Below are 21,217 nucleotides of genomic sequence, written 5' to 3' on the forward strand. Positions count from 1 at the left end.
GAACTGCTATGCTCTCTCCCATCCTAGCCCTCAGAGAATGTGGTAAATATGTTTTATTAATCTATTTGTGACTATAACCCAATCTTGCTCTGTCAACAGGCCAAAAAAGACTGGGCTATGGGTGAAACCAGCTTTTCCTCATGTTTGCCTCAGTTGTTATTTTGGTCTTCAGTAGCTACAATATAAAAATAACCCTTCAATTTATGTTTCTTATGAACACTGAGATCTCAGCATATGTTTAGCTCCTCCAATGTATTATTTCACTTGTCATGATATAAAAATTTTTGCAATATGCTGAAATTTTTTGTGACTAAAACCAAAAATCAAAGAATCAACACGCATTTCAAAACTACAAGAAGAAACTGTGGAGAGGTGCACATTTTTATTTCTGAATTAGCAAGGCAGCCACAAGACCGAAGAAACAAGTTTGTACAAGGGTGACTCAAGCGGACAGCCAGCTGTACCTGAAGCACAGACACGCGCCGGAACAATGACTGTGCCACTCGAACTTCTGTGCCCACCACTGGGCTTCAGCAGTCCTCGGTGCCACTCGCCACTTTCAGAAACGCCCCCTCCCTTGAGTGCTGCCCAGCAGGGGCCTGTTTACCAACGTTCATGCCCCCACGACATGTGCAGGGACGAGAGCCAAATCTGTTTTTACTAGAAGATCTTTCACGTCGGGTATACATCTGGACAAAAGTTACACCCCAGTGCCCGACACTGTTTTCTCACTTCTTATTTTAATGGAATCAATTGTCTGATTTGGTAAATAACTTTTCTAATTTTATATTAGTTTTGACCTTTCTGGGGTTAAATATTTCATTGGTAGACTTCCAATCACATAGCTGAGAAAGGAGGAGTCAAGAAAAACAACACTTGCCTATGAGAACATCACACTTCAAAATATACAGCAATACAGTAATGACAACTGTTACTCTGCAACTAAAAAAATAAATAATGCAATGTAATAATTTAAAAACAAATACCAAGACTAAAATACATATTAAACAATGTTAGCCTAGAAATCACTTATATGCTTAAATATGAAGTGTTTTTCAAAAGAAATTTGAAACACTATTGCCAGTCGAGCCAAAAGACATTTTAGTTTATATATATCAAGTTACATATATGGTTCATTAAAACAAAAATTTGTTCCCTTTTAATGCCTTTTTTACTGGAACCATTTTGAATACACAATATTCTGAAACTGCTTATATTTTTAAATAAAGTTAAATTTCAAAAGCAGATACTTAATATTTTGAGCATAACACAACACATATAACCACATTAAAGATATAATAATATTAAATAATTACCCAATGAACTTCCTAACAACGCAACCACTTTTTCTTCACATTTGCTGAGTAGAAATTATGGTTTTTACTTTACTGGTTTTGAACATTGGTTACATAATTTTGAAGCAATTATTAATCAACGCAAGTACTGATACTTTGATCAACAATAATCACAATGGTTCATAACAATTAAGCTCAAAAGGTCACATTTATTTTGCCACAGTTATTTTTCCAAGCATCCCTTGCTTCTGATTTTTCTAGATTCTTTTATGAGGACAAAAATAGTGGATCCTTCTTTTCTTCTTTAGTTTCTGTAAATTCTGAACTCCGAAGAGAAATTCCATTTGCTTTGTTATTTTATTTCTGTGTATTTGCTTCTCTGACTCTTCATTTTTCTTCAACTCTTTACTAGGAGAAAAGTACACAAAATGTACTTAATGAACTTAATATCTTTTGGCCACAACCAAATCTTGGCATGCCTAGGCACAATGGCACAGGTTAAAAAACATCCTGGGCAATGCACACACACATACCACCACCAAAATACTAATTACCCATCTTCTAGTGTGCCTTGTGAATATACTGTTAACATGTTTTAGTATCATTAACAGCTGCTTATAGCTTGCTCCAGCATTGACAAGTTAATATAAGCAAAAAATAAATACACTTCTCAAAAACAGACACTAAGTATGCCCAACCCTGGAGTTTATAAAATAATTCATTCATTGAAAAAAAAAAATTGTCATGGATCATGTTTCAGAGTTAGTGACTAGAAAACATGTAGACCATTTTATTAAGTCACATTATTTCATTTGGTCTATGGGCTATCTTGTTTTACAAGTGGGTAAACTACATATTTTTAAAAGTAAATCCAAAAAATATGTGTTTTTTTCCTTTTTAAAGTAGGAGGGAGAGAGAGAAAGAGAGAAAGAAACATTGACGTGAAAGGGATAGATACATCGAGTGGCTGCCACCCACATAACCCAACCAGGGCCGGGGGGGACAAACTGCAACCAAGGTACGTGCCCCCAGCGGGAACCGAACCTGGGTCTCTCTAGACCGCAGGTCGATGCTCGAACCGCTGAGCCAAACCGGCCAGGGCAAAATATGTGTTATTATTTTTGATGAGCAGACACTGATGACTGACTATGCATCTAGATGCAGCTCTAAAATAAAACAAATTATACCATCAATGAAAACCAAGAGCCAACACACAGATGAAACAGGAAGTTGCTTCTTTAGAGACCACGTAGTAAGTATACTACAACTGAGGGTATAAACTAGTGGGGTTGAACCTGATATTTTTAACGCAATTATTCATACACTAGTGATGAATAGAAGTATCTGGATTTACACAAAAATGCTGTCTTTTCTCTAAACAGAAAGGGCTTAACACGTAGATGCTCTTAGAAAACAAAGGCAGCCTAAGAATGATGGCATTCCGGGTAAGGTGGTGGTCAGTTCCATCGATTACTCCTGAGAAAAGTAAAGCCAACAGCATTATGGCAGGAAAGGGCAGGCTAACTATTTCTTAAGGGCCATCCCTGGTGGCACAGGAGGGTTGGAGAACACCTGTGCCTTTAGGGACAGGTCCAGTCTTAAGTAAATGATTGCACTATCTTTTCATATGAAAAACATTTACACACAAGGGGAAAATATCCTGTTAGTCCGCATTTCCTGATTTTAAATGTGTTAAACAGAGCTACCACAGAGAAGCTAATTAGAGAAGCCCAAGAAGTTGCAAGTGAAGCTCACGAAAGCAACTGAAGTAGAGTATAACATGGTGCACACAGTGTGCAAGGTACACTCTCACAGGGGCAAAAAATGGGGGGCATACATATATATATATTTTTTTATCCTCACCCGAGGACATTTTTTGTTCAGGTAGAGTGGGAGAGAGAGAGAGAGAAACATCGATGTGAAAGGGACACATCGAGTGGCTGCCACCCATATGACCGACCAGGGCCAGGGACAAACTGCAACCAAGGTACATGCCCTTAGCGGGAACCAAACCCGGGTCTCTCGGGACCGCAGGCTGATGCTCTAACCGCTGAGCCAAACCGGCCAGGGCGGGGGGGGGGGGGGATATTTTTGTCCCTGTGTGGATACAGGTAAACTACATAAAACTTGCAGCAAATTAGGGTCTGATAAAAATGGGAAAGAAAGTAGTAAAGGCTCCAATGGATGCTGGGCACAAGTCACCCAGAGACCTTATAAACATGTGCCAGGGACAGTGGAGATAGTAAGAGGATCTCAGGGGACCAACAAGGCTCAGAGAGGAAGGACATTTATGACAGCGGCAGGACAGAACCACACAAGGAAAACAGAAAGGGAGAGGGGGGAGAACAGCTGGAAACTAGTGACTCCGGCACGTGCAGAAAGTGGAGGGCAAGCTGAATTAATTGGGAGACTGCCCTGTGAGGTTAGGAAATAGAGAAGCCAGGAGGACACTCAGGAGAGGGAACCCGAAGAGAAATTGAACTAAAAAAAGCTGAAGTAGGCAGTCAAGATAACATCTTTAAGGGAAATGAATCAGACTAAGAAGAGGAAGGAAGACTGGATAGAGTGACAAAGACAGCCCGTGAAAGGTAGAAAACGAATAGAATTAAAGGAAAAGGAGAGAGACGGTCAAGTGTCCAACTCTGACGACCAGGGAAAAGCAGGAATGGCACATTAGTGATGAATGGTGACAACACAGGGCTGAAGAGCTGACGGACAGATCTGCTGCAAGAGGGAAGGGCTGTCACCTAACCAGAGACACAAGAAAGACTCCAAGTCCAGCCTTCCTCTGAGGTAGCTCCTCCTAGAGTATCCCAGTAAGCTAATGGAGGGAGAGTGTAACCAAGTCAGGGCCTTTTTAAAGGCAAATCATATGAAAAGCAAAAGAAAAATCTGCACAGCAAGATTCTGAAAATGAATATGAAACCAGGATAGTGTTTGTATGTTCCATGTAGAAAAAGAAGATTCATAAAAAGACTGGGCTCTATCCCACAAGAAGTTCAATCCAATAAATATTCCCTGCAGGTCTACTATGTGGCCAGACGCCAGGCTAAGCACTGGGGAGAAAGAAGGGGAGCATGTTACAGCCCCTGCCTACAAGCACGTACCACGTATCTACTTGGAGGAACAGACACAGTGTTGTGTAACAGCAAGAACCCTGAACCTGGAGCCAGACTATCAAGTTCTAGTTTAGGCACTTTCTAGCTGGGACTCAGACCATGATTTCTTTACATGGAGAAAGAATAGGCTGTGGAAAGTTTCTAAAATTACTTTCATTTAAAATAAATGATCAAGTAGTACACATCAAATAGGTTGACTAGAAAAATGAGAAAATATACTAAAATGAAAGAAAAAAAGTCACAATCCCATCACTCAGAGATGACTGATCTTTTTTGATATATACTATTCAATACGTATATCTCTATATAACTATTTTATAATCATCTTTATTTTACTTAAAAATATCTAATAAACATCTTTCCATATCTTTGAAAATACTTCTATAATATAATGAATTGTCACATGGTATTATTCTATTGTATAAATGTTTCATAAATTAATCAACTATTCTTAGAAATTGAATTTTTCCTTCTATTTTTGATATTTGTCTATTTAGTCATAAAGTATTTCTTGAGTATCTGTTTTTGTGCCCATTTGAGAAGCCCAGTGGAAAGAGTGGAAAGAGCTTTATTAGTTACAGATATAATAATAAACGCTAGGGTCGAGAGGCCTTGGTGTTTGGCCATTAACTGGCTATGTGGCCTTGGTCAGGCTCCTTCTGGTTTCAAACACTGCTTGAAAGAGGACCATTTTAACTGAATCTCTGCACGAAGTCTTAAATATTTTCCTACAATAGATTCCTGGATGTAGAATTGTCAGGTCAGAGGACACGAGCAATTTGAAAATTAAAAAAACACATGAAAGAAAACATCCTCTACAAAGAATGGATGGTCTTAATACTATCAGTGTCTCCACATTGGTATTTTAAGTTTGAAACTTGTTGCCATTTTGTGAAGAAAAAAATACAGTATCATTTCTTGTTTTAATTTCTATTGCTCTGATCACTGGAAGGTGGACATTTTTCCTATGTTCACTGCCATTTATATATATATATTTCTTTTGTGTGTGTGTGTGGTGGATTTTATTAATTTATTTATTTTTGTTACAGATGTTTCTCCTTTTTGTCCTGTGTATACCCTTTGCCAGTTTTTCTATTGGTGTCTTTTTTCCTTGTTGATTTCTTAGAGCTTTTTATATGCAATGGGTATTATATTAATTTTATCTGTCATATATTTTATGAAATTCTTCCCTGTCTTAGATTTTGCTTGTTTCTTCTTTCTGACACACAAGCACACCTCCTTTCATCGTCTTCACTGACAAACTGAGGGTGTGTGGCCATCCTCCAGAGAGCAAGTCTATGGGCACCGCTTCCCCAACAGGCTGAGATGATGGCTAGCATGTTTTAGCAATAAAGTATTTTTTACTGAAGCATACAACAGACCACAGTATAGTGTAAACATAACTTAAAAAAAAAGAATAGTTTATTGATTTTTTTTTAGAGGGAGAGGAAAAGAGAGAGAATTGGCTGCCTCCTGCATAACTGCTACTGGGGATTGAAACTGTAACCCAGGCATGTACCCTGACTGGGAATCAAACCAACTACCTTTTGGTACATGGGATGATGCCAGACCAACTGAGACACACTGGCCAGGGCTAAATGTAACTTTTATATGTACTGGAAACCAAAAAATTCATGTGACTTGCTTTATGCCCAATGTGTCTGCTTAATTCGGAGGTCTGGAACCAAGCCCACGATATTTCTGAAATGTGCCCGTACACCATTTTAAAGTTTCTATTATTTAAATCTAAAAATCTGTTTCAAAATGTTTTCTGATCCTGGTAGCAAGATTTAAAAAGTAATTCCTTAATCCATGATGCCTTCTGTACAATTAGGTTTTATTTTTTTATAACTAGAATCTGAAAATACTGATGAAAAATTTGAACTAGGTTCTTGGAAAGGGGCAATTTCACAAGGGCAGCCATGCCAGAGCTGACCACTTCACTTTCAGCAGACAAATGGCACTTGCGCTCAACAGGAAACACAGAGGCCTTCTGACGCCTTCCTCTTACCCCCCCCCCCCCCACCAGAAAGCATCGCCAAGCCAACACCTTCTGTTCCACCTGCCTGTCCCAGCGGAAATGCGACCCCATTGTTTCTCTCCACTCCTGTGCTTCCCCAGGTCCCGTGGGATTTCCCTCTTACTGTATACCTTCAATGACTCCTCTCAAGAATCTTTCCCATTGGTAAATATTCTTGCCATTCCCCATTCTAGAAAGATCTCCTCTATACCCTGAATTTTCCACTAGTTACTGCCCAGTGTTTTCTTTCCTTTGAAGCCCGCTTCCTGGAGAAGTCTATTCTGACGGTCTTTTCCCTTTGGGCTGGAGACAGTCTAACTCATGCTTCCAGGACTCTCCATCAAACCATCCTCTGGAAAGTCACAAGCGGCTTCTTGGTTGCAAATCCCCAAGGGCACTTTTCAGTCCCAATGTAACTTCTCTCTCTGCGTCTGTCAGTGCTGACCATGCCTTTCCTAAATCTCTTCCTCTTGACTCTATCACACAACGGTCTCCTGGTTTTCCTCTTACCTCTATGAGGGTGACTTTTCGGCTGGTTTGCTCATTCTTCTTCACCTGCATATCCATTCCATGTGCTCGGTCCTCACGGCTCTGCTCTCTGCCCCGCAGGGAGCTACAGGAGGGACAGACCGGAGCCCAGGAGCCAGTAGGAAGGCTGCCGCACCCGCTCGGGCTAGGCTTTGATCTAAGAAAGGGGCAGCAGAATGGAAAGGAGATCAGTGCGCGGACGGAGGACAGAGCATCGGGCAGACACCACGAGTGACTCCACGGGGCAAGACACACAGCTGATAAAAATAATGTGAAGACATAAAAATGTAGCTGGTCCAGTTCCTCAACCTTGATGGAGGGGGCAGAATAACATAAAATGTATTACTCTCAGCAAGATGCCTAGGAAGAAATCAGAAGTTTTTAACAAATTGGATGGAAAAAGACGTGTGCATGTGTGTGTGCATGTGTGCATGTATGTAAAAGCACGGGGTATCCTTTAACGACAGAGAAGGGGATGAAGGAAGTCCATGCATAAGAAAGCTGTGGTAGTTTGACTTGTGGAGTGGGGCATGCTTTTGAAATGGTCCCATAGAAACAGTAAAATACAAATCAAATATTTTCTGGATGATTCTGTAGTAGTACAAACAATGTTAGGAGAAAAAAAAAAGCCCAAAAACAATGTAAAAGGGGACAATCAAAGAATGAAAGACAGTATCTCCTTTGTAGGAAGCCCAGGAATGGTGGGAGACATCAAAATAAACCTTGAAAAAGAGGCAAACATTTCAAAATCACGTAATAAGTAGAACTGAATAGAGACTGCTAAGGACTGGACTGTGCTCGCTTATAATATACAAGTTGAAGCCTTAACCCCCAACGTGAATGTATTTGGAGACAGGGCCTTTAAGGAGGTAATTAAGTTTAAATGAGATCACAAGGGTGAGGCTCTAATCTGATGTCCTCATAAGAACAGGGAGAGACACCAGAAACCTTCCTCTTCATATGTGCACCAAGGGAAGTCCATCTGAGGACACAACATGGGGATGGCCACCTGCGACCTTGCTCACACCCTGATCTGGAGCTTACAGTCTGCAGAGCTGTGAGAAAACACATTTCTGTTGTTTAAGCCATCCAGGCTGTGGCACTGTTATGGCAGCTTGAGAAGACTAATGTGAGATGTATAAGTAGGTAAGATGAAGTCAGGTGACTGAAAAAGAAAAGGCCAAAAATTATAAAGATGAAAGAATGAATAAAGTATATTAAGAAAGGAGTAGAATGATGAGTGAAAAAGGAAAGGTTGAAAATGAAAATGACACCAGGTTAGTGTTCTAACAGCTCTGAAAAAAGGATTGATAATTTACAAACTTAATCAGTCTGAAGTCCACCATTTTGGCCTACCTCCCGGGAGCCTATGTTGTAACATTAAAGTGGAAGTCAAATGTCTGTGTGGGCCACAAGGACATGGTGAATGCGGGAGCTACAGATAGCACACAGCATGGTGGCAAACTGGAGAGTGGAGGACCCAGCCACGGGAGGCCATCTGCTGTCTCAGATCCAGCTGACAGATGCCATGGAAGAATGTGCAGCTGTGGATTGTTTTCAAAAGAAGTCAAAGATCTGCACTTATGTAAAATCTTTTTATATTTGGACAACTCCTAAAATTACACTCATGCACAGTGGACCCAACCAAAGATACCAGGGAAGATACCTTGAAAATATATAAAACATCTGACTTTTGCTTGCAGCCAACAAAGCAACAGGAAAGATTCACTTCTTGCCTAAAATACTGGACAAAATATATGAACCAACAGTTTTCAAGATACTAAATCAGAGGCAACAAAGAATAACATTCTCCAGGATATGGAAAAGAAGGGGGATGAGCCCTGTAATGGCCCAGTTTATCGCCTTGCGTGTTTCCAGGAAGATGAAGCCTGCCTGGGGCCCGGTGACAACCTGAGTAAGAGCTGAGAGCCTGGGAAAACCCAAGCGGGTAGATCCCACAGAATGCCAGAGGAGACAGCCTCACAGTGAGAGAACCCAAAGACCTGCAAAGGGCTTCCCTTCGAGTGTTTAGCAGAGCACTGACGAGCGCATGTGTCTGAGGAAATTCAGCAGTGACATTCCCATGGGGAGCTGGAAGGCCTCACCACTCAGAGGGCACTGGGCAGAGGGATTTGTGTCAGTAGTGAGGCATAAGTAGCCCTAGACTAAACGTGTCCAGTCCCACCTAATACGCCGTAAACATGACTTGAAAGGGTCACACAGTTTTCAAGTAGTTTACTTGAAACAGAGCTTAAGAATATTTATGGGAATACAAAATATCTAGCAGTCAAAGATAAAATTTCGGTGTGTGGAATCCAATAAACATTTATGGGGGGGGGAAGGGGGGGAGGCAAAGAAAAAAAAAATACAACCCATAATAAGGAAAAAGAAATGAAACCAACCCAGAAATGACACAGATGTTAGAATTGTCAGACAAAGACATTACAACAGTTATCATAACTGTATTCCACCTGCTCTAAAGGTAAAATAGACCTAAAACTGAATTTTTAGAGATGAAAATTAAAATGTCTGAGATAAAAAACATTCTGGATGGGATTAAAGGCAGATTAGACATTGCAAAGAAAAGCTCAGACAACTTGGAAGACAGCAATAGAAACAATCCAAAGTGACAAAAATAATTTAAAAATATAAACAAAGCATCAGTGAGCTGTGGGACATCATCATATGGCTTAACATACATGTAACTGGAATCTTCAAAGAGGAGGAGAGCAATAATTGAGTACAGAAAAAAAAAAAAGGCAGAAGAAAAAGTGGCTCAAAATGTTCCAAATTTGATAAAACTATAAACCTACTGGATCCAAGCTCAACTAGTCCCTAGCACAAGAAACAAGGAAAATCACAACTAATTAAATTGCTCAAAACTAGTGATAAATAGAAATCTTTAAAGTAGCCAAGTTGGGGAAAACATGTTATACACAGAGGAACACAGACAAGCATAATAGTCTGTTTCTGATTGGGAAAAAATGCAAGCGAGGAAACAGTGGAACAACATCTTTCCAATACCAGAAAAACAAACAAACGAACGAACGAACAAACAAACAAAAAGCAAAGCTTTCAACACAGAATTGTATACCAGATGAACATAGCTTTCAAAAACAAAGGCGAGCCCTGGCTGGTTTGGCTCAGCGGTTAGAGCGTCGGCCTGTGGTCTGGAGAGACCAGGGTTCAGTTCCCGCTAAGGGCACGTACCTTGGTTGCAGTTTGTCCCCGGCCCTGGTTGGGTCGTGTGGGTGGCAACCACTCGATGTGTCGCTTTCACGTCGATGTTTCTCTCTCTCTCCCTCTCACTCTATCTGAACAAAATATCGAAAAATGTCCCCGGGTGAGGATAAAAAAAAAAAAAAAAAAAAGAAACCAATGCAAAAAATATCCTTGAATAAAGATTAACAAAATTAATTAAAAAATAAAATGTTTTAAAAAACAAACAAACCAAAAACAAAGGTGAATTAGACCTTTTTCAGACATGCAAAATGTAAAGGTATTCATTTTTAGCTAGCCAATACTACAAGAAATTGTAAAGACAGTTCTTTATGCAGAAGGAAAATGATAGATGAAAATATAAATCTATATAAAGGCATGAAGAACACTGGAATTGTAACAAAATGGGCAAGTATGTAAGACTTTAATATGTTGCATTTCTTCAAAAGATGGCAGTTTGAGCAAAAATAATAGTGCAGTGAATGGTTTATAACATATATAAAAATAAAATATATGACTATAGAAGCAGGAAGATCAGGAGAGAAGAAATGAAAGTACTGTATACTACTTTAAAGCTCTTGAAGACACACTGTGTGATAGGATTTGTATTATAAACCCTAAAGAAATCACTAAAACAGCAAAAGAAATATATATCATGTCTAAAGAACTACAGGAAAGTATGAAAACACTGTCTCGTCAAATAGGGAATATCAATAAAGAAACAGAAATTACAAAAGGAAGAACTAACACGTAATTTAGACAAACTCCTCCAGAAAACTGAAGGGTTGAGGATTCTTCCCAACACATTCCATGTGGTTAGTTTAAAACCCTGATACCAAAACCAGACGAAAACATAAGAAAAAAAACCCCCAAACTATAGACCTTTGTTCCTCATTAACAAAATGCAAAAAAATTTAAATGAAATGTTAACAAATCAAGTCAAATCAAACCAATTTATAAAAAGGATAAGTAGGATTTATGCTAAGAATGAAAGGTTGGTTTAACATTTAACTATCTATGCAATTTATCATATTAAAACATTAACAAATACATGATTATCTTAACATGCAGAAAAAGCATTTGACAAATATCTAACATCTAGCCCTGGCTAGTGTGGTTCAGTGCATTGGGCGAGGTTCTGTGCACCGAGAGGCTGCTGGTTTGACTCTCCTGGTCAGGGTACACGCCTGGGTTGTGGGCTCAATCTCCAGTAAAGCACCTGCAGGAGGCAGCCAATCAATGTTATACTCCCAAACCAATGTTTCTCTCTTCTCCCTTTATCTCTCTTTAGAAAAATCAATGAACTATTAAAAAAAAAAAAAATCCAACATCCATTCCTGATACAAACTCTCGTCAAACTAGAAAACGGAGGATACTAGCTGAAAAGGGCATTAATGAAAAAAAAAAAAACACAAAACACCTGTATTAATATCATAACTAATAGTAAAAAAAGGGAGTAAATTGTTTCCCACTCATTTCCCATAAGATCAGGACAAAGAATGTCTACTCTCATCATTTCTATTCAACATTTATTGGAGGTTCTAGCCAGTGCAATAAAGCAAAGGAAAAAAACAAGGCATTCAGATTGAGAAGGAAGAAATTAAACTGCTTTTTATTTGCATGACTATATATGTAGAAAATCTGGTAAAATCTACTAAAAGTTATTAAAACTAAGATGAGAGTTTAGAAAGGTGGCATGATACAAAGTCAATCAATAAACAATAATTTATAGTATTTATTAAAAAAACTTTTTTTTTCTTTATTGATTTTGGAAAGAGAGGAAGGGAGAGGCAGAGAGAAATAAAACACTGATGAGAGAGAACATCGATTGGCTGTCTCCTGCATGCCTCACACTGGGGATTGGGCCCACAACCTGGGCATGTGCCCTGACCAGGAATTGAACCAGTGACCTCTTGGCGCATGTATTGATGCTCAGCCACTGAGCCACACCAGCCAGGCTGATTTGTAGTATTTCTATAGATTAACAACAAACAATTATAAACTGAAAAACAACATCATTTATATATAAAATATACAGGGATAAGTAAGCCACATAGGTGCAAGAATTATACACGGAAAACAAAAACAGTGCCGGAGAAGTTAAAGAAGACTGAAAAAAATGGAGAAATATATCATGTTAATGAGTCAAAAGACTGAATATTGTTAGCATGTCAATTCTCCCCATACTGATTGGAGGACTCAAGGCAATATCATTTGGAATTCCAGCAGGCTTTGCTGTAGAAAGTGACAAGTTTATTCTAAAATTCTTGAGGACATACAAAGGGCCTTAAAGAGCTAAACCAACTTTAAAAAAAGACAAAGTTGGAAGACCAATACTATCTAATTCCAAGACACATTACAAAACTATAGTAATCAGGACAGTGTTACTGATGTAAAGACAGAGAAGCAAATCAAATCAGACTGGAGTCCAGAAAGAGACCTACACAAATACTGACAACCAATTTTCAATACAGGTGCAAAAGGCCCTTCAGTGAAGGCAGGACTGATTTTCAACAAATGGTGCTAAACAACTGGATAGTCAATGTAAACAAAACAAAACCAAACCAAACAAAACCTCTTATCCAAACCTCACACCATGTCCAAAAATTAACACAAAATAGGTCATAGACTTAAATATGAAACCTGAAATGAAAAAACTCTCACAGAAAACATTGGAGGAAACCTTTGTGACTTTGGGTCTTAGATACAATACAAAAACATGATTCATAGCAGAAAAAATGATAAATTGAACTTCATCAGAAATAAAAAAAAAAGTCTGCTCTTTGAAAGCCATTATTAAGAAACAGATAAAAAGGCAAAACAGAGACTGAGAGAAAATATTTTCAAATTACGTATCTGATAAAGAACACATTTAGAATATATGTGATGTCACACACCTGACAATGGATAGTTTTGATTTCAGAAATGTGGTGGTGTGTGGTGAGCAAGAAAAAAACTAAAAAAAGATAAAATAAGAACTTAGTTGCAAGTAACAGGGTATTTTAGGGAAAAAAGGTAAACTGTATTTTTCTCATGAAGACAAGACGACACTGAAGGAGTCAGGAATAGTATTATTAAAACGATGAAAAAAGATATAGTGGAGGCATGATAAATTACTCAGAAATAACTCATCGCTACACTATATGAAGAGATTTCATTCAGTTCACATTTGAGTGTTTACAAAGGACTTTAATATGACTGACCATGTGAATTAACTTCTTTCTGACCAAAGTTGTTAATAATAAAGCATTCTATGTTATAAAAAAACAGTTGCAAACTCAAGATAAAATATATTAGTAACTGGGGAACACCAATACTACCTACAAGGATTATAACATATGTACGGAAGCTTCCTAAGGAACTCTGAGTAGCAGAGAGCAATGACAAAGGGGCATGAAGTACAACTTTTGAGAAAATGCTTTTGTTAAATTAATCTACAGAAGTTTCTTTTTGATATTTTACTAAATGGCAAAACTGCAAAGAAAAACACAAAAATAGCCTCTGTCCATTTACTTGGGTATGATGATATTTTTGTACATATTGTACTATAAATAGCACTTTCTCCTTCCACTAATGTACAGTTTTCAAGTCATGAGAAATATATCTTGATTCATCCTTACTTCTTAGAAATTACAAATATAGGAAAAGCCCAAAGGCTTTAGATAAACAACAGCATTTAGACATATCTGAACTTCTCAAGAAAATTCATTTTCAAAAAAAATGGTGGCGGAGTGAATAGAAGCTACACGGACGATCTCCCAGGACCAAACAGGAATTAAAACTAAAACAAAAGAGCAACAGAAAAGCAGCTAGAGAGGATCATATAACCAGGGTCACTGGTAGGATTGTGGAGATGTGAGAGAGTGGCAGGCTGGGAGCCCATGGATAGCAGTGGTCTTAGCTTGGGCAGCACCCTCGGGGTTAAAATCCCAAGCCGGCTCCATAGTGCAGAGGGCCAAGACAGAGCACTAGATTGGCTATAGTCACTCACCTTGGGCTCCAGCAGAGGGAGACTGGACTGGACTGGAACACTGTGGGGACACCCGGGATTTGGAGAGCACTCAGAGTTTTTGCTGAGTCGTGGCCACAAAAGACTGTGGCTAGCTTGTTCCTTCCCGACCACACAGGATGGTGGCCTGCTTGCTCCTTCCTGGAGCTTAGGGAAAAGCAGCAGCCCCTCCCTCAGAGATTCAACCCCACACAGGTGAGCCAAAGAAATGCAAATTGAGGCTCATTAACAACCGGCATCTGCCCCACCCTCTCGAAATCCTCTTATGCAGAACACCTGAGGGCTACATCCCAGACACTGAGTAACTGAAACAGTCTCCAGGCAAAAAGCTAGAGGATAACTGAACCTTTATTGGGCTTGCAAATCTACCCAGGAACATTAAGACTTGACAGTGGTGTTTAATGTGGGCCCTCCGGTACTCATCCAAACCCAGTAGAGGAAGCCACAAAGAGCAGAACACCAACACCCACAGGGAAAATTTGGCAGGCTCCAAAACCCATTGTGATAGCCAAAATGGTGAAACAAAGAAACAAATCCCAAATGAAAGAACAAGAGAACTCTACTGAAGATGAGATAAATGAAATGCAGTTAAGCAAGTTGTCAGAGGTAGAGTTCAGAGCCATGATCTTGAGAAAGTTCAAACGCATGAATAAGGACATCAACATCATGAGTAAAGAAAACCAAAAGGAAAAAACAATTAGAAAACAGGAAGACAGCTTAAGAGAACTGTGGGACAACTGGAAACATAATAACATTTGTATCATAGCAGAAAAAATGATAATAATAAGAAGAAAATGAGCAAGGGTTAGAGAATATATTTGAAGAAATAGTGACAGAAAATATTCCTAACTTGGTGAAGGAAGAAGGCATTCAAGTTCAAGAGCACAGAGAGCCCCAAGTAAGAAGAACCCAAACAGGCCCACACCAAGACACATAATAATTAAAATGCCAAAAATTAAAGACAAAGAGAGAATCCCAAAGGCAGCAAGAGATAAGCAATAGGTTACCTACAAAGGAAACCCCATAAGGTTCTCAGCTGACTTTTCAACACAAACACTACAGGCCAGAAGGGAGTGGCATGAAGTAATCAAGGTCATGAAAAACAAGGATCTGAATCCAACACTACTCTATCTAGCAAGTCCATCATTCAAAATAGAAGGTCAAATAAAGAGCATCCCAGACAAAAATAAAAAGGGTAAGGGAATATATTAGCACAAAACCAACACTGCAAGAAATGTTAAAAGGACTGCTGTAATTAGTAGAAGAAATAGGAAGAAAAATATAACCATACTAAACAAAAATGGCAATAAATAAGTACATATCAATAATTACCTTAAACGTAAATGGACTGAATGCTCTGATAAAAAGACACAGAATAGCTGACTGGATAAGAAAGCATGAGTCACATATATGTTGTTTACACAAGACTCACCTCACAACAAAAGTCTCACATAGGTTGAAAGTAAAGAGATGGAAAAAAATCTTCCAAGCAAACAAAAAGGAAAAAAAAGCTGGGGTAGCAATACTCATATCTGATAAATTAGATTTCAAAATGAAGGCAATAACTAGAGACAAAGAAGACCACTACATAATATTCAAAGGATCTATCCAACAGGAAGATATAACTTTGGTAAACATATATGCACCCAATATAGGAGCACCAAAATAAATTAAAAATCATCTGGAGGACTTCAAAGGAGAAATCAACAGCAATACAATCATAGTAGGGGACTTCAAAACTCTGCTGACATCACTGGATAGATCCTCCAGACAAAAAATTAACAAGGAAATAGAGACTTTAAATGAAACACTAGATCAAATGGATTTAATAGATATCTACAGACAATTAACACCCCAAAACTGCAGAATTCATATTCTTCTCAAGTGCACATGGGACATTCTCAAAGATAGACCAAATGTTAGGGCACAAACTAAGTCTCTACAAGTTCAAGAAGATTTAAATCATATCAAGCATCTTCTCAGATCACAATGGCATGAAACTAAAAATCAATTGCAACAAGAACATGCAAAGACATTTCAACACATGGAGGCTAAATAGCATGTTATTGAACAATGAATGGGTTACCATGGACATCAAGGAAGAAATTAAAAACGTTCTGGAAACCAATGAAAATGAACACACAACAACACAAAATCTATGTGATGTAGCAAAAGCAGTTCTGAGAGGGAAGTTCATGGCACTACAGGCCCACCTCAAGAAACAAGAAAAATTTCTAATTGACTACCTAACCTCACAACTTAAAGAACTAGAAAGCAAACAAAAAGAAAATCCCAGAGCAGGGAGAAGGAAGGAAATAGTAAAGATCATAGCAGAAATAAATGACATGCAGACCAAAAAAAAACCAAAACAAAAACAATTCAAAGGATCAATGAAACAAAGAGCTGTTTTTTTGAAAAGATAAACAAGATTGATGGACCCTTACCTAGACTCACCAAGAAGCAAAGAGAGAAAACCCAAATACACAAAATCAGAAATGAAAGAGGAGAATAACTGACACCACAAAAATAAAAAGGACAGTTAACAAATACTATGTACAGTTATACAGCAACAACTTGGACAATCAAAGCGAAATAGACAAATTCCTAGAAACACATAGTCTCCAAAATTGAACTGGGAAGAGATAGAAAACTTGAACAGACCAATAACAATGAAGGAAATTGAAGATGTAATCAAGACTCCGAGCAAACAAAAGCCCAGGCCCTGATGGCTTCACAGGGGAGTTTTACCAAACATTCAAAGAAGAACTAACATCCATTCTCCTCAAACTATTCCTAAAAATTCAAGAAGAAGGAAGACTTCCAAGCTCCTTTTATGAGGCCAGCATAATTCTAATTCCAAAACCAAAAAAAGACACTACAAAGAAAGAAAACTACAGGCCAATATCCCTGATGAACATGGATGCCAAAATCCTGAACAAAATACTAGCAAATCGGATCCAGTAATACATCAAAAAAAAAAAAGTATTCACCATGACCAAGTGGGATTCATCCCAGGGATGCAAGGCTGATACAATATTCGCAAATCAATAAATATGATATACCACATCAACAAAATGAAAGATAAAAACCTGTCCGGCCAGTGTGGCTCAGTGGTTGAGTGTTGATCCATGCACCAAAAGGTCGCTGGTTCGGCTCCCGGTCAGGACACATGCCCAGGTTTTGGGCCTGATCCCCAGTGAGGGGCATACTAGAGGCAGCCAATCGATGTTCTGTCTCATTGATGTTTCTATCTCTCTCCCCCTCTCATTTCCACTCTCTATAAAATCAATAAAAGAAAAGAAAAAAATTTAAAAAAAGAAAAATATAGCCCTGGCCAGTTTGGCTCAGCGGTTAGAGTGTCGGCCTGCGGTCCGGAGAGACCCGGGTTCGGTTCCCGCTGAGGGCATGTACTTCGGTTGCAGTTTGTCCCCGGCCCTGGTTGGTCGTGCGGGTGGCAGCCACTCGATGTGTCCCTTCACATCGATGTTTTTCTCTCTCTCTCTCCCTTCCTCTCTCTCCCTCCCATTCTATCTGTACAAAAAATGGAAAAATACCCTCGGGTGAGGATTAAAAAAAAAAAAAAAAAGAAAAATATAAAAATCATAAGTTCATATCAACAGATGCTGAAAAAGCATTCAACAAAATCCAGCAACCATTTCTGATAAAAACACTCAGCAATTTGGGAATAGAGGGATTATATCTCGACATAATAAATGCCATGTATGAAAGATCTACAGCCAACATCATACTCAATGTTCAAAAACTAAAAGCATTTCCCTTAACAAGACAAGGATGCCCACTTTCGCCATTCTTATTTAACATAGTATTGGAAGTCTTAGCCACAGCAGTCAGACATGAAGAAAAAATAAAAGGGATCCAAATTAGAAAGGAGGAAGTGAAACTGTCATTATTTGCAGATGACATGATCATATACATAGAAAACTGTAAAGACTCCATCAAAAATCTACTAGACTTAACAAGTGAATTTGGCAAAGTAGCAGGATACAAAATTAAAGTCAAGAAATCAACAACATTCTTGTACACCAATGATGAACTCACAGAAAGAGAAACTAAAAAAACAATCCATTGACCATGATGGCAAGAAATTAAGATACCTAGGAATAAACATAACCAAAGAAGTAAAAGACCTATTTTCAGAAAACTACAGGACTTTAATAAAAGAAGTAGAGGAAGCTATAAAAAAGTGGAAGCAAATACCTTGTTCATGGATTGGAAGAATTAACATCATTAAAATGTCCATACTACCCAAAGCAATCTATAGATTCAATGCAATCTCCATCAATATACCAATGATAGCCCTTGCCTATTTGGCTCAGCGATTAGAGCACTGGCCCGTGGTCCAGAAAGACCCAGGTTCGGTTCCCACTAAGGGCATGTATCTCGGTTGCAGTTTGTCCATGGCCCTGGTTGGGTGGTGCGGGTGGCAACCACTCGATGTATCCCTTTAACGTCAATGTTTCTCTCTCTCTCTCTCTCTCTCTCCCTCCCACTCTATCTGAACAAAATATGGAAAAGTGTCCTTGGGTGAGGATAAAAAAATAAAACAAATAAAAACAAAATACCAACGACATATTTCACAGAACTAGAACAAATACTTCAAAAGTTAACATGGAACCAAAAAAGATCCCGAATAGCCACAGCAATCTTGAAAAAGAAGGACAAAGTAGGTGGGATCACAATACTGGATATCAGGTTATACTACAAAGTGACTGTAATCAAAACAGCCTGGTACTGGCACAAGAACAGGCACATAGATCAATGGAATAAAACAGAGAACCCATAAATTGACCCAAAACTTTATGCTCAATTAATATTCGACAAAAGTGGCAAGAACATACAATGGAGTAAAGACAGCCTCTTTAATAAATGGTGTTGGGAAAATTGGACAGCTACATGCAAAAAAAAAGAAACTAGACCATCAACTTACACCATACACAAGAATAAACTCAAAATGAATAAAACACTTAAATGTGACTTGTGAATCCATAAAAATCCTAGAAGAAAATGTAGGCAACAATATTGCAGACATCATACACAGCAGAATTTTCACTGATACATCACCTAAAGCAACAGAAGTAAAGGAAAAAATGAACACATGGGAGTACATCAAACTAAAACGCTTCTGCACAGCAAAAGATACAATCATCAAAATGGAAAGGCAACCCACTGTACGGGAGAGCATAATTGCCAACGATATATCAGAGAAGGAGTTAGTTTCAAAAATATAGAGAGTACTCATACAACTCAACAAAAGGAAGACAAAGAACCCAATTAAAAAATGGGCAGAAAGGCTAAATAGACACCTCTCCAAACAGGACATACAAATGGCCAAGAGACATATGAAGAAATACTCAACATCTCTAATCATCAGAGAGATGCAAATTAAAACATCAATGAGGTTATCACCTCACACCTGTCAGAATGGCCGCCATCAACAAATCATCAAACAACAAGTGTTGGTGAGGGTGTGGAGAAAAGGGGACTCTAGTACACTGCTGGTGGGAATACATACTGGTGCTGCCACTATGGAAAACACTACAGTGTTACCTCAAAAAATTAAAAATTGAACTTCCATTTGACCCAGTGATCCCACTTCTAGGAATATACCCTAAGAAGCCTGAAACACCAATCAGAAAGAATATATGTATCCCCATGTTCGCAGCAGCACTATTTACAATAGCTAAGATCTGGAAACAGACCAAATGTCCATCAGTAGACGAACTGATAAAAAAGCTGTGGTACATATACACAATGGAGTACTATGCAGCTGTAAGAAAGAAAGATCTCTTATCCTTTGAGATGACATGGAAGGACCTGGAAAGTATTATCCTAAGTGAAATAAACCAAGCAGAGAAAGACAAGTATCATATGATCTCAGTTATTTGTGGAATATAATGAACATACAGTCTGAGGAACAGGATAGTCCGAGAGACATGGAAGTAGGGGACAGACTGAGAATCCCCACAAGAGGGGGTAAGAGGGGAGAGGTAAACCACAGAACTTATAAGCATGTACGCATGTATGCATGACCAATGAACATGGACAACAAAGCTGGGGACAGGGAGAGGAGGGAGAGGGAGGAGGATGGCAATGGAGGAAAAAGGAGAAACATTTGTAACAAAAAAAAAAAAAGGAAAATTCATATTCAGAAGCTCCTCAGACACTATGTTCCAGAGGAGAAACCAAGCTGCTCTCCGAGCCTTGAGAAGCTGGGATGTTTTGTGAGGCTCTCAGAACTTGAATCTGGAGAGTCCAGTAAGGATCTCTGGCAAGTGTCTCTGTATCACCTGCAAGTCAGTATGGAAGTGGTCAGAGTGCCTCTAGAGCAGCGGTTCTCAACCTGTGGGTCGCGATCCCTTAGGGGGTCAAATGACCCTTTCACAGGGGTCGCCTAAGACATAACAGTAGCAAAATTACAGTTATGAAGTAGCAACAAAAATAATTTTATGGTTGGGGTCACCACAACATGAAGAACTGTATTAAAGGGTCACGGCATTAGGAAGGTTGAGAACCACTGCTCTAGAGTCTTTCATTCACATATTAGGTAAAATGTTTTAAAAATGTGTTCAAGGTCACCGAGAGCATTATTCCCATAATGGATTTAATGTGGTCATTTTTTAGTTGTTGAAATAGAGCTTGTCCTTATTGGTTCCAGTGCTATTATTATTGTTTTTAAAGATTTTAAATTTATTTGAGAGAGAGAGGAAGGGAGAGGGAGAGAGAGAGAAACATCAATGTGAGAGCAAAACATTGGGTGCACCTGCACACCCTCTACTGGGGATTTAGCCCACAACCTGGGCATGTGCCCTGACCTGGAATTGAACCGGGAATGGAACCGGCAACCCTTTGATGCATGGAATGATGCCCAACCAACAGGCTCCAGTCTATTTTGTTATATGTGTAATCTCTTGTTCAGCACAATCTCCTCAGGGTCAGTGACTGTGTTATCAACTATTACATAAAATTTCAATTATTCAGAGACTGGAACTGAAAGTATACCTGGCAG

The 21,217-nt window shown here is 38.8% G+C and overlaps 1 protein-coding gene across 6 annotated transcripts in view; it reads right to left on the reverse strand.

Moving 5' to 3' along the window:
* Positions 1–376: 376 nt before the first annotated feature.
* Positions 377–21,217, reverse strand: part of AHI1 (Abelson helper integration site 1) — a 187,440-nt gene continuing 166,599 nt past the window's right edge. For 5 of the 6 annotated variants that reach the window (XM_036248448.1, XM_036248447.1, XM_036248449.1 and 2 more), the window contains one exon: positions 6,746–7,119. In XM_036248448.1, the coding sequence (XP_036104341.1) occupies positions 6,795–7,119 (325 nt within the window). In that variant the 3' untranslated portion in view covers positions 6,746–6,794. Of the gene's footprint in view, positions 1,704–6,745; positions 7,120–21,217 lie in introns of those variants that run through there. The other variant, XM_036248450.1, reaches the window with a different exon arrangement.

The sequence above is a fragment of the Molossus molossus genome, unplaced genomic scaffold, assembly GCF_014108415.1.
Source record: "Molossus molossus isolate mMolMol1 unplaced genomic scaffold, mMolMol1.p scaffold_m16_p_8, whole genome shotgun sequence".
In the NCBI taxonomy this organism is placed as follows: Eukaryota; Metazoa; Chordata; class Mammalia; order Chiroptera; family Molossidae; genus Molossus; species Molossus molossus.